At 39.5% G+C, this 13,338-nt stretch overlaps 3 protein-coding genes across 3 annotated transcripts in view; all 3 read right to left on the bottom strand.

Moving 5' to 3' along the window:
* pdia2 (protein disulfide isomerase family A, member 2) overlaps positions 1–3,249 on the bottom strand; it is a 7,051-nt gene extending 3,802 nt beyond the window's left edge. The window contains exons 1-4 of the mRNA XM_035660560.1: positions 2,922–3,249; positions 2,043–2,249; positions 615–748; positions 386–523 (exon numbers count right to left, since the gene is read on the bottom strand). Of these exons, the coding sequence (XP_035516453.1) occupies positions 386–523; positions 615–748; positions 2,043–2,249; positions 2,922–3,207 (765 nt within the window). The 5' untranslated portion in view covers positions 3,208–3,249. The remainder of the gene's footprint in view (positions 1–385; positions 524–614; positions 749–2,042; positions 2,250–2,921) is intronic.
* Positions 3,250–4,250: 1,001 nt separating this feature from the next.
* Positions 4,251–6,597, bottom strand: LOC118326928 (protein PERCC1). The gene is made up of 2 exons (XM_035660094.1): positions 5,971–6,597; positions 4,251–4,310 (listed from the first exon to the last, which is right to left on the bottom strand). Exons 1-2 carry the CDS (start codon positions 6,595–6,597, stop codon positions 4,251–4,253), a joined length of 687 nt encoding a protein of 228 aa, XP_035515987.1.
* A 4,303-nt stretch (positions 6,598–10,900) lies between these two features.
* On the bottom strand, positions 10,901–13,288 carry LOC118327237 (toll-like receptor 2). Its single transcript, XM_035660527.1, has one exon. The coding sequence runs from the start codon at positions 13,286–13,288 to the stop codon at positions 10,901–10,903; it is 2,388 nt and encodes a 795-aa protein (XP_035516420.1).
* Between the last annotated feature and the right edge of the window lie 50 nt (positions 13,289–13,338).

Genomic DNA, 13,338 nt, shown 5'->3' with positions numbered 1-13,338 from the left:
ACAGACACAACTGTTTTTGTCTCTCTTTGTAGTCAGTTTTTGTCTCTTTGTGGTTGTTTAATATAACTTAATTATATTATGGTCTTGGCAATTATGATAAGCTTTCTTCCTATTTTTGATATTTTATTGAATAAACTATTAATCAATTAATTGAAATAATAACCGTACATGTTTATCAATAATAAAGTAAGATAATCTGTTTATAGAAGTCAGAATCAGCTAAATAAACTCACCTTTCTATCATTATGAGGACATGACAAAGGAACACACTGTATACATTATCTTTAGACACTAGATGGCAGTAAAGCTAACATCATTACAGCTTCTTTGCTCTTGTTAGTTCCTCTCTATAAAACTCTCAGTTGGTATTATAACATGTCCGTACCTTTTTGAAGAGCACCACTGAGTTGGCTTTTACTTCATACTTCTGGAAAACCTCAGGACTTGCTGACACAGCAAACTCTGTGTCCACCACATCCAAAGCAACCTCCTTGAACACCTTGGCCGACTCACCTTCCAGACTCTAATATGGGTATGAATCAACATATAAATATGAATATAAATGTGTGATTTTATTATTTATTAGTAAGGAGAGATAAAGTAGGTAAACGTACATCAAAGAATCCGACAACAGCGATCTTATGGGAATCAATGAACTGAGCTGCAGAGTCTGCAGAGTCGAGCACTGGAGCACCAGGGCCTGCACGACGCTTCATCCACTGGATTATTCCCTCCACTGACCTCTTACCTGGAAAACATACAAACATGTGTGACGTAAAGCCATGTCAGAGTCATTTCAGGTGCTTTAACACAACAAGATGTAAAATAATACAAACAAAAGTAATAAAAACATGCACACATATGTTGATTCAGACTTGACTCAGAGGTGTGTGAGTGAAGGAGCATTTAACACATCAAACTGTGAACATGTAGGGTACATAGAGCTAGGAGATGGTGAGCTTAGTTTAGTTAAGTTAAGATTGGAAACATGTAGCCTAGCTCTCTACAAAGTTCAAAAACTACCAGCACTACATTTTCCTACTTTTTCCTACGACAATTTGTGAAATAAGCGAATTATTTTTCTTTCTTAGATTTAGATGAGAAATTTGATATAAATCTGGAACCAGAGAGAAACTGCTAGCAAACATAGCTAAAAAACTACCAGCGCAACATTATACTAACTAAAATAATAGTTTTCCGTTTTAGGAAATACTCTTATGTATTGCCCAGAGTTATACCACTTTAAAGTTTAAATGCTAAATATGAAGCTACATGCCAACAGCCAGTTAGCTTATTATAGCATAAAGACTGGAAATCAAGTGCATCTCTTCAGTGTTTAAAAACATACCTTCCAACGCTTCATTTTACTAGCAAGAGGAATTTGACTTCTCTTAATCACTTACAGGTATTATTATATATATATTATATATAGAGGATTGATACCACTCTCATGTCTGATAGTGGTATTAATCATCTCATCTAATCCACAAGAAGTGAATAAATAAGCGGGTTTCCCAAAAAGTTGAACTATTTCTTTAACCATATGTTAAAATAAATGATAAAATAAAATACAGTTGATTTGCACAGTCGAACATTTTCCATAAGGGACCCTTTTCTATCATTTAGTAAACTGACGACCCTCAATTAAGAGACATATTTTATGGATAACTGATATTATATTAAAAACTGTACAATGAACCAAAATAGTGAACAGTAACTGCAAGAAGAGTGATTTAAATCAATTCTGAGCAGGTTATTTCCTTTTCAGGGAACTTTTTATACAATTCTCTCTGCATTATGTATTTTAAAAACTTGTTTAACAATCATAAATACTTAATAAGCTTCTTTTTCTAACAGATTCAGTGATTTCTTGTCCCTGACGCTTGGCCATTATTCTATTAACAACTGACTTAACTTTTTTCACAGATATAGGCCTACTGTGTATATATTATTAAAGTTTCCTAGCATGTGTTAAAATCAAGAAGGCCTTGTGACCCTCCATAAAGCTTTGGTAACTTCTTGTAGGGGTCCCATGTGTTTACCAGTGAAGTCGACGGGCTGCTTGCGGTCTCCAGCGATGAACAGCTTCAGAGTGGGAAAGCTTCCGATGTCAAACTCGTCAGCCAGCTCCCTGTCGTCTATGGCATCCACTTTGGCCAACCGCATCAGTGGTTCCTCCGTCTTCAGTTTCCCTGCAGCCTCTGCATACACTGGCTCCAGCTGCTTGCAGTGGCCACACCAGGGAGCATCTACACACAAACACACGCATAGATAGTTAATCTCTTTTTTAGAAACACTGGAAATCAACCAAAGCAGCAGACATGCTCTCCTCCACAGGCCTCTGTTCTGTCCAGTTCTTTGGGTTGCTCCTATCAGCAGCACATGCAGAGATACACATGGAAATAAGCCGCTGATAGCAGCAGTGGCAGTTGGGCCCAGCTTTTATCCCCTTTGCTCGTTTCCTTGTTGTGACCTCTCCACTCGCAGTGCTGAGCTCATCTGTGGGAGAGTTGAACCAAGAGAACATCTGGACAAGGAGAGGCCACGTGTATGCAAGTTTGTAAGATAACGTCTCCGTGCTCATGAGGGCTTCAACGGACAGCAGTGGAGGAAAGCAATTTTACTTTTACTTAGTGAGTTATTCCTGAAGTTTCGGTAATACACCATGGTCTTATTTAGGAAAGTACACGTCTGTGTCACCTTATAACACAAACTGGTCAATCACAATCCATTTCAGCCCAACATATGTTGTCACTGATGTTATTTGCACTAAAGGGCAACACAAACTTCATATATATTGTCTATTGTCTAATAGTTATCAGTAAGAGTTTTGAGTCACCTCTCAGGCACAAAGTGTTAATTCATCATTAGCAGTGATCACGTCCCTGTTTCTACATCAGATTTAATTTATGTCTACTTACAGAATTCAACCAGTAAATACTGATTCTCGCTGAGAGCTCTGGCAAAGTTGTTGATGTGGAGAACCATCACATCTTGCTCCTCCTCTATCTCTGTTGTTTTCTCTTTCTTTGGTGCCTCTTTGGTTTCCTCCTCCTCTTCTGTGTCTCCTGGAGTCTCTTCTGCTGATGTCTCTTCTTGTGTTTCTTCCTGTTTGTCAGTGTCGGCGTCTGTGTCATTGGCCTGGATGCAGGAGGCCCACAGCAGCAGGCCCAGCAGAGTTATGGACAAAAGCGTGCGTGTCCTCATGTTGGCGTTTTGTGTCTGAGCTGCTCTGGTACCTCTGCTCAGGTATGGGCACCCACAATACATGCGTCACTGAAAGTTTTTACCTTTTATGTGTGCAAGATGGAGAGTGTGTGTCGAAATTTAACTGGCCTTCCCGCTCATCCAATCAGACGGTGTGCCTGCGGAGGACTCTTTCCAGTCTAAACCAATCAAATGCTGCCCTGTAGATTCAGAATTGGGAAAAAACAGCACTGTTAAGACCTCATCACGGATTCTCCTCTTTATCTTTCTTACTTCCCTTATTCATCTTTTTGTTATTTCTTTATATTATTATTATTGTCGTCATTGTCTTTAGCTTCCAGACTCCGTCACCTACCAGATGGTAGCTGGTGCTTTCATTTTCACCTCCCCCCACTCTCTTATCAGACCCTCATTTACCTAAAAACACTGATAGCACAGTAATTATGTGGATTTCTAGCTCTCTCTCTCTTCCTCACTCTTCTTTTTTTTATCTTGTTATTACTGTTTACTTAAACTACAGCAAACACTCTCCCTTCTTTCTCCTTTAAACATCTTATCCACACATCAGTGCATGGTACATGTTGGTGCAGGGACGGTTATATATTTTAATCGACTTTAAAGGGTCAATAACCAATATTAGTGGCGTCTGGTCATGCTGATCGTTTGTACTGATGTCTGCCTCAACTACCCAAAACAAAAGAGTTAAAAGTGAATAATCTCATCACACAGGTTCAGTTAGTAGCTGCTTTCATTTGCATCACATGATCTTCCTCATTATTAAAACAAATAATAATTTAAAGTATTTTAAGGACTTCTTTTCCATGTTGACTTAGAAGTTGAGATTGAAAGTCAATTCTTGGCCACCACAAGTTCCTTTTAGTATCTGAGCCTTTTCAAAGGTCCCGTGTGTAAGGATTTAGTGGCATCTAGCAGAGTAGTCCCTCCCTTCCAAGCACAAAGGAGAAACTACAGTAACTGTGAAACATGCGATAAATGCAAACGCCCGGCAATCTAGAGCCAGTGTTTAGTTTGTCCGTTCTGGGCTACTGTAGAAACATAGCAGTTCCATAGAAGCCAACGTCTGTAGATATAAAAGGATCATTCTAAAGTCACAAAAACACAACGCTTCTTATTTTCAAGTTATAAAATAACAGTGTGCTATTTGTAATGAAAACATATTTATGCATATTATATTCACTTTCTGCCTCTAGATCTTCCTAAAGAATGTGAAAAAATGCGTTGCATTTCTGTGTGTCATTCATTCCTCAGGAACAAAAACAAAAACAAAAACAAATCAACTTATCTAACATTTGTTTAGAAATAGTAATGAAACATGAATGAGGAACATTGCTTCAATATAATCAAGCAAAATGTAACCTAGAACATAAGACACACTTGAAAAGACACCCAGCTTCACTGATGGGTGCAGTAAGACATGTTCTTTGTTGTACCTGTAACCCCACCCAACAGTGACATCATGGTGTCCTGGAGTACACCGGTCACTGCAGTAAGGTGAGAAGTTTAACCACAGCAACCACAGAGGTCAGCGAAAACAACATTTTTAGGGGATGTTACGCTGAGTAAAAGTAATAATATCGAAGATTTTAATCTTTTATATATATATATATATATATATATATTTATTTAATGTTGTGACATTCCCAGAAAAAATGTAGTACTGTATTAATAAGTTAATGCAAACCCAACATTTCCTACTGCTGTGGCTTGTTTGTCACTGACTGCTGTCCTTAATCAAAAATGTGTCTACAAAACAAGGATGATAGAATGATGGAAAAGGCCAATCATTTCCTGACTTCTTTAGTAAAACAACAATAGTTTGTTTTTACTGCCTCCAGAATTCTGTAGCATTAAACTACATTTCTTGTTACCACCGGCAACTACAGGGGTTTTGAGGATTGCTATAAACTTGAAAACTAGAAAGAACAGGCTGAAATATTCTTATTGCAATGATAAGTTCACTTTTATATATATATAAAAAAACCTTAACTAAAATAACACTTAACAGTAGTGAAAAAGTTCACTGTGAGCTCTGAGGATCATTTAGAGTAACTGGGAAACTGCCTCTGGAAAGGCAAGTTGCTAATATATTAATTAAATGTATTTGCTGAGCCAACCTGAGGAAGCTGCAGGCGAAACGCGTTGTTTGCTCTCAAATAAACCACAGTGAAGTCATTCCAGTGTGCGCTGGTTAATTTGGATGTTTTACTACATGGTCCTGCAACCTACCAGCACCTGACTGTTTTGTTTTCAAGTTAATTAAATTTTGATTCTATGAGCACCACAAGCTAAATCCCAGTCTAAGGCAAATATATCAAAACCAGGACATACAAAAACGCTGCTGTTTGCATGACTAGGTACCATGAGAAGTAAGACAGAGAACTGACCCTTTAAAACAAACATCATATAATGATAGGCTGTGTGTCATTTTTCTTTTTATTAAACTTTAAAGCACCTATCAAAATTGAAACAAACATGAATAAAGTATTTTTTCAGCCGTCAGTCAGGCTGTTGTGTTTAATGCTGCATGTGTGTGTTCTCTGTCAGTGTGTGTGTGAGCTCCGGGTTTGGATCCCAGTTTGCCAGCAAGTCACTGAAGTCGGGCTGAGTGCTGTCAAGGGTGTGTGTGTTGTGATGTGGGAGTGGGTTGTAGTGCATGTGTGCGTTAGCGTCCGTGTGTGTGCCGCCCTGTGAAGGTGTGTCACTGTTTGTGTGTGTGACGTCAGGTGTGTTAATGAAACTGACCAGAGAGCAGCAGGGGATCGGCTCAGTCCAGAAACTGAGCGGGAGATGCCGCTTGATCATCGGCCGGCTGCGGCCCTGACTCTGGCCCTTGTGGTCAAACAGTTCAGCCAGGGGCCCCAAACCGATGTTGCCCTTAGCAACCCTGACTCCTTGATCATCAGCACAAGTCACAAAGCTGTTTTCTTGCTCCTCTGGGCTTCCTGCTCTTGCGAGTTTTAGCAGGTCGTCATAGTAACGCAGTCGCCCGCTAGTTGTCACAGAGACCGAGTCGCTGTAGATGTCACAAGCTTCTTGATCACCAGAGCAGCGACCAAAATACCGCTGGACGTCACGGCTGATGACATCTGCAAACCTCAGCAGCTGCTTGGTCACATCCAAAGCGTAGTGGGAGGGGTTTAAGAAAACCTCCTCTAAACATTCCTCCTCTTCCTCCTGAGCTTCAGATTCTTCATCGTCATCCTCCTCCTCCTCCTCTACTTCTCTTTCCTCTTCATCTTCCCTCACCTCTGGTTTTTCCTCCAGCATCTCCTCTTCGTCTTCCTTGCAGGGAGAGTGCTGGAAAATGAGGGGGAAGTAGGCCGGAGTCGGGGCCTGGACGAGGAAGTTTCTGATGATCCCTGCTGCCATGTTGGCTCATTAACGCTGGAGAGACAGTGACACAAAGTAAGAGTGGATTAGGAAAAGCAGGTTGTTGACAGGATGAAAAATTCGAAATTGGTTGAAAAGGTGAAAGTTTTATTACCAAGTGAAGTGCTAAAAAGCTGCCAGGTTCAGGTAAATCTGTGTTGAAGTCCCAGGAAAGGTCTGGCCTGGGTCATTGATGGAGCCACTTTTCTGTATGTGTGTGTGCATATGTAATACTGGACCGTCAGGATTGTCACTGTATATATACCTCAGCACGCGGCTACAGACGTGTGTGTCACCCGGCGGATGAGGCAGCTTCCAGAACAAATATTTGCGTGCCGGATTGGCCAAACACACTTTGTTTACTTTATCACTGGGCAACCGGGGAGGGGGTCCAAGGCTAATGGATGCTCTGCTAGGGGATGATGGAGAGTTGTTATACACACACCCGCACACACACATCATTGCTTTTTTTTTTCCATCCCCTGTTATCAGGCTAGTTAAAGGATAAAAGAGCATGAAATCAAATCATATGCTGTTTTGACTTCTAAAGGGGAACACTCTGAACCGACTTCAGCAGACTGAGATACAGTACAAATCTCATCAGACACGGCTCACCTCACAACATGACGCACTATAATGTTTTTTTAATAGGAACACAACATCAGACTGACAAGAGTTCAATCACATCAATCTCCTAAACTACCAATCCTGGTCTTAAAGGAGATGATCGTATGCTTAGACACATCATCAATTTCAGCTGTGGCTGTGGACAGACTTGCAGAACAAAAGAAACAAACTCTTTGAAGGTTGTTGGTAGAAAGATGCAGAGATGACAAGAGATCAGAACAAAGGCTGCGTTTACACTGCAGGCACAAGTGGCCCAAATCTGATTTTGTTTTGTTCGTATGTGTCTCAGATCTGTTTGTTTCATGACAAATCTCATTAAATCTGATCATTTCATTTCTGTTTTGAGTCCAAATCAGATACTGTCTGATTTCTTTCCAATGTGACCTCAGTGTGAACCTTCATATCATAATTCATATGACTTTTATGTTACTCTACATCTACGTTTATCATGTGGGTCACACCTGAATTTGAATCACACCTGAATCTAATATATAAAAATAATGTGAACAGCCAAACAAACAAAAAAATCAGATCAGTGCAATAAATCAGAACTGAGTGCTAAAACTTGCAGGGTGAACGTAACCAAAGAGTCCTCAAGCAACTACAACTTGTATCTTTGATTCCCATTTAGCCTAGAAAAGCTCAGGTAATAGGATAAGGCTTGTATTATTTTCTATTTTTCTTATTATTGATGAATCTCATAAAAAGACAAAAAATGTGTTAATCCATCTCTTGATATTTTCAACTACCCCACCCATCCTATCTGTACTCCTCAGCCCCAAGCCAATTACATCTGACTGAAAAATCTTAAAAACAGGTCACAAATATATTATTTCATTAAAAAAATGCTCAGTCATGTCCTAAAACAGCTGGGCACTGTAGTTTTTAGCAAATGTTACTCAAACAGGGCTGCACAGTGCATTTGTTGAGGACTACTTTTAGCTGTTGATGAATACACATTCGCTGCTGAATGTGGGATTACCTCAGAATAAATTACAGGGCCCATGTTCCTTGTAATGAAGGAACATGTCAGTCAGTGCCAGTGTGTGGCTCATTTAATCATTTTTAATCAGGGTTTGAAAGTTTGCAGGGTTCTCTAAAATAACAAAAATAAATAATAGCGGGTTATAACGGGTGACTGCATGGTTTATTCAGTGGTCCAACACTTTCACACACACAGCGGCTCATTTGCAAAAATTGTCTGACGTAGATTGCATAGCATCCAATTATATGTAACACTCCACTAGTGGGAGGATGCGTCGGTTTTTGTGAGTGTAAATCAAATAGAAAGCAAGCTGTCAATACAGAGAGAAATAATACTAATTATATTGAAAATGCCTTATTTATGATTAAAATAATGGGTGTTGGTTATGTATTAGTGACCCTCACTTCCACATAACTGAAAACACCACTTTTTTATATTTTTGGCCAATAATGAAACTCTGTGACACAGAGGAATAAGATTTATCAGGTTGTAGCAACACAGACAATATTTGTCCTAATGAATATTCCTGCATAATCCATCCCGTCATTTTCCCTTTTGCCCTGAAACAAAACAAAACAAAAAACAACCTTTTGTTGACAATGTAGGACAGCTTTGTAATGCTTCCCTAAAAAAAGAAATGTATGTATATAACTGTAATTTGTTAGGTGCTTTTCAAAGTCAAAGGACTAACTAGTGGAGACAATTAACATTTTCAATTTATTGACATTTTTGACAACAAGTTTTTTTATTTATACAGCAGGTTAGCTGAACATGTAAAATTATCTGAGTGTAAATTACAAGCAAATGTAAAATTCCAATTTCTGTCAGTTTGTTGTTGCTCTTCTGTTTTCTAAAACTACTATATCATTTATTATTCCTTACCAAAATGTACTGTCTCAAAATAAGCATTTTTTTCTTAAATGATTATCAAACTTCTTACAAAATAAACTTCCCAAGACATTAATAAAAAAATGTAATTTGTAAAATAGGTTTTACTATATTTTGTATCTCCAAGTTCTTCTCTAAAGCTTGAGAAAGCATGAACGGTTAATTAGAATTATTATTCTGAATTATTTAAAAATAAAACACCATGTTAACATTATGTACAGCGACATCATTTCATCAAATGAGAATATTTAAAAATGTTTATTACAATTAAAATGAAGTGTGATGTTACTTTAGATAACACAGAATAAACTAATGCCAGCTCATAGTGTGTTACTATACAACATCAGGCATCGGTGCCTTTGTGTGTATTTAACGTGTGTCAATCATGAAAGCAATGATTTGAGTCTCGCTGATTAAATCCTGCACTTCACCAGATTTTACTGACCTTTACAGACATCTGCAACTCTGTAAATATGTGCATGTGCTTCTGTTTATATGTGCATGTTGAGCATTAATGTGTTTGTGTGTTAGTGTGTGTGTGTTATCAGGACACCCTGACTCCCCTGGCCTGCCTGTCATCAGTATCCAGGCTTCTGTGTTGATTTTAGGACTAAAGATCAATAGCGACAATATGTCAGCTCTCAAGAGCCTGACAATGAATTACACACGCTTTTAGGCACACAAGCACATGGACACACACACACACACACACGGAGTTGTCTTATATGTGAAATTCATCATAATAATTTATATACACAAAATTATTCCAGCTACGGTGGTTAAATTGATGTTTCAGAAACCAGCTTCTTGAAATTATTAATAATGTTAGTTTATTTAGAGCAGGGCTACCCAAAGTGGGGCCTGCAGGTTAAAGGTTTGATTAGACCGGCTAGATGTTTATGGCAAAAAAAATGACAAAATAAATGTAAAACTTTGTACAGGAAGTCTGTCAATTAAGGGAATTTAGTACACTTAACAATATAGCACAATAGGTGTTTGCTTTTGGGCAACTTTCAGTTTTGGCCCTAAAATGGAAAAAGTTTTGGGCGACCCTTTTTTAGAGGTTGCAGATTAGGAGGCTGTTCTAGAGCAGTAATTCAGCAGTTTGTACTAAATTTAGTATTTTATACAAATATTGTTTCATATGGGATTATTGATTATCAGTTCCTCTGACATGATGGTTAACTCATACTTATAGAATAAATCTAGTTTACAGAAGAATGTGAAACTCTCTTTACCTACCCTGTGTTACAGTAAATACTTTCACACTACATGTACTTACACTGACATTAATTCACTTTTTAAAAATATGTTTTTACTGAGTAATTTTGACACATAAACTGGCCTCACAGTCACAGTGTGTAAGGGCTTGTGCAGCTGTAAAGCCTCCCAGTGAAACAGAAAGATGGACTAAGGACATTACCTTTGTAAACCCACCACACAAATAAAATAATAAATGTGATGTTTCATACTGTGACGACCCTCCAACAGCCTGGTGGGTGGAGTCGGGTTATCAGCAAGATTCAGTTCACCTGGTCTGGTGGCAAGACTCTTTCCATGGCTTCCACCCTGTTTGGTTTGGTTGAATTTAGTTTGTCTTTAGCTACTTTTCTTTTTTAGTTTTGTTAAATAAATGTATTTTTAGTTATAACTTGTCTGTTCTCCCCTTCTTTGTTCATCCTTGCCATTGAACATAATCCAATGGGCATTTATATTTACTCACAAACCATAACTGGCACAAAAAGTGTTTGGTAAAGAAATGTAATTTTTTAGGTGACAAGGTTGGTCCGGTAATTATAGTAATTATAAATCAACAGTGTCCATTTCAAAGTGTCCATCATCAGTTGCAGGTGTTTTAATAGCTGCTCTCAAGCTCTGCCAGAACCTAGGGATCTGCTCGTCATCATCAGGCCACTCCAGGTACGTCCTGGAGTTCATGACTCTCCGCAGCTTACAGAACTTTTTGGGGATGGTGTCTTTGTCAATGGGCTCCAACAGAATCAACACGACTGTGTCATCATTATGATCAAATAGTCTAAAATGGGTGTAATCCAGCTCGTACTTGCACCATTCGCTGCTGACAAAATGCTGAGAGAGCACAAACAGAGTTCTGTGACTCTTCTCTATGGCGTCCATGATGTTGTCCAAGATCCAGCCTCCAGGAATAAAGTCTCTCTTGTGGATGCAGAGCCGGAGAGGAGGCTCGGCCTGCTCGAGCTCCGGGATCAGATGCATTTCCACCCAAGCAGAGTCCATTTCACTGAAGGACACAAAGGCGTCATACTCGAGCTCTCCCATTTTTAACTTTGGCTTCCTCTTAGCTCTCAGCCAGGCCCATGTCATCTTCATATACCACAGAACACTGAATTTGTGACACAAACCTGCAACGAGCAGAAAAACTGCCAGGATGCCTAATAAGAGTAAACTAAAGGCTAAAGCTGTGTGGCACTCAAACACCGACAACCTCGCCTCTGCCACTCTCTTTCCTCTCATGGCGTCAGGGGAGTCACAGATGTACGACTTCAACTCATCTCCAATTGTGACTTGATGATGCTTCAGGTCACTTGTCATGAACGCTATGAAGTCACATGAACAGACATAGGTGTTAGTACCAGCCTCTAGACTCTGCAGATGATAGTAATCATTTAGACTATTCCTGCTGAACGTCTGTAAGTTGTTGTTTTGAATGAAGAGAAACGTGAGACGACGGTATAAACGGCCATCTGGTAGAACGCTGAGCCTGTTGCCAGAGATGTATAACTCTGTGAGAAAAGGCAGGTCGATGTTGAACTCGGTCAATGCATTGTCTGATACATCGAGGATGTGTAAACTCACTGGCAAACAAGTGGTCACTTTCCCTAAATGTGTTGATGAAAGGTTTAGAAATCGGAGACTCGGAGGCCAGTAACACGTCTCATGCATACTATGGAATGCATTTCCACTCATGTCAATGTTTTCGAGCTTATCTAGTTTGGTGAAGAGCTGGCTGTTGATCGACTGCAGGTGATTCCTGCTGACGTTGAGCGTTTGCAGGTTCCAAAGACCACCTTTGCCATCGCACATCATTTCGCTGAGGGCTAGATCACTAAAAAGGTTGTCACTGATGTCCATGTACTCCAGGTTTGAGAACTTGACAGCGAACTGACACGGAATGGCGAACAACGTGCTGTTTAGCATAGACACCCTCCGTACCACCTTCAGCATAGGTTCGAGGAAAAAGAAGGCTGGAAAACTATAGAACCGAGGGATATCGGCATTTTTGATGAAAAGCTCCTCCAAATGCTCCATGGTCGGGAAATTTGGCCTGTAAGGTAAATTAATCAAGACTTTGGTATTTTCAAGCCTCAACATAGTTACATTCGAGCCTGACAGCATATTCAAAAGTGCCAGACCAGCTTCAACTGAAATGATAACATTTTTAAAAATAACATTTGCTGTTCCTCCACCATTGACCAATCTAAATGGGGACATTTGAGTCTGTGTGATGAAAGATGTGTCAATGAATGTCAGGGTTGTATTCGGCTGAACAACATCTGACAGTATAGCTTCCACGAGCGCTTCATTTCTCTGAAACGGATCTTTCAGACCAAGTGTTACATATTTAATCGGCCCAATCTGTCTCAAACTGCCTTTTGCATAGGCCTGCAGTTTCTGTCCATCAAAAATAACCTCTTCAAGACCACCGAGGCCAGAGAAGTCACTCTTTCTGATATACTGAAGGTTATCTCCTCCAAAATAGAGGGTCTTTAATCTCTTCAGTGGATGGAAGAGATTTCCTTGACCCAACATGTTATATTTGTTCCCCAAAAGATTCAAGTGCTGAAGAGACAAAAGGCTCTGAAACCATTCAGGAGACAACATATCCAGACTGTTAAAGGACAAGTCCAATTTCACCAAATTAGTCAGCGGGTCAAATGCTTGCTCTTGGATTGTTTTGATTTTGTTGTTGTTCATGATCAAAGACTGTAAACTAGCATATGAAACAAAATCATTTTTCATTACTGTCTTCAGTCTGTTGAATGAGAGATCGAGGTCAGTGATGAGCTCTGAAGGGGCTGCTGGGACTTTCCTCAGGTTTTGTCTCGAGCAGTTACAGGATGTTTGTTCACAGCCGTGACACTGTGGTCTGGTGAGTGAGACGCTGTGCTGCATTAGCAGAAGGACAAACGTGAGAAATGCCAGGATCGTCATCTTGAGCCCCTATAAAACACAAAAGAAAACCCCAATGATCAGGCTTTTTG

Source organism: Morone saxatilis, unplaced genomic scaffold (genome assembly GCF_004916995.1).
Source record: "Morone saxatilis isolate NCDOM2014 unplaced genomic scaffold, NCSU_SB_2.0 Contig17, whole genome shotgun sequence".
In the NCBI taxonomy this organism is placed as follows: Eukaryota; Metazoa; Chordata; class Actinopteri; family Moronidae; genus Morone; species Morone saxatilis.
Note: the sequence above shows the minus strand (reverse complement) of the source record. Positions and strands in the feature narration are given on the sequence as shown.

What these genes read in the sequence shown, in the direction of transcription:
- LOC118326928 (XM_035660094.1), bottom strand. Translation starts at nt 6,597, where the DNA reads ATGGCAGCAGGGATCATCAGAAACTTCCTCGTCCAGGCCCCGACTCCG. An exon ending in CGATCCCCTGCTGCTCTCTG is followed by an intron (nt 4,311 to 5,970) that starts GTCAGTTTCATT and finishes TTGTGACTTTAG; the next exon opens with AATGATCCTTTTATATCTAC.
- LOC118327237 (XM_035660527.1), bottom strand. Translation starts at nt 13,288, where the DNA reads ATGACGATCCTGGCATTTCTCACGTTTGTCCTTCTGCTAATGCAGCAC.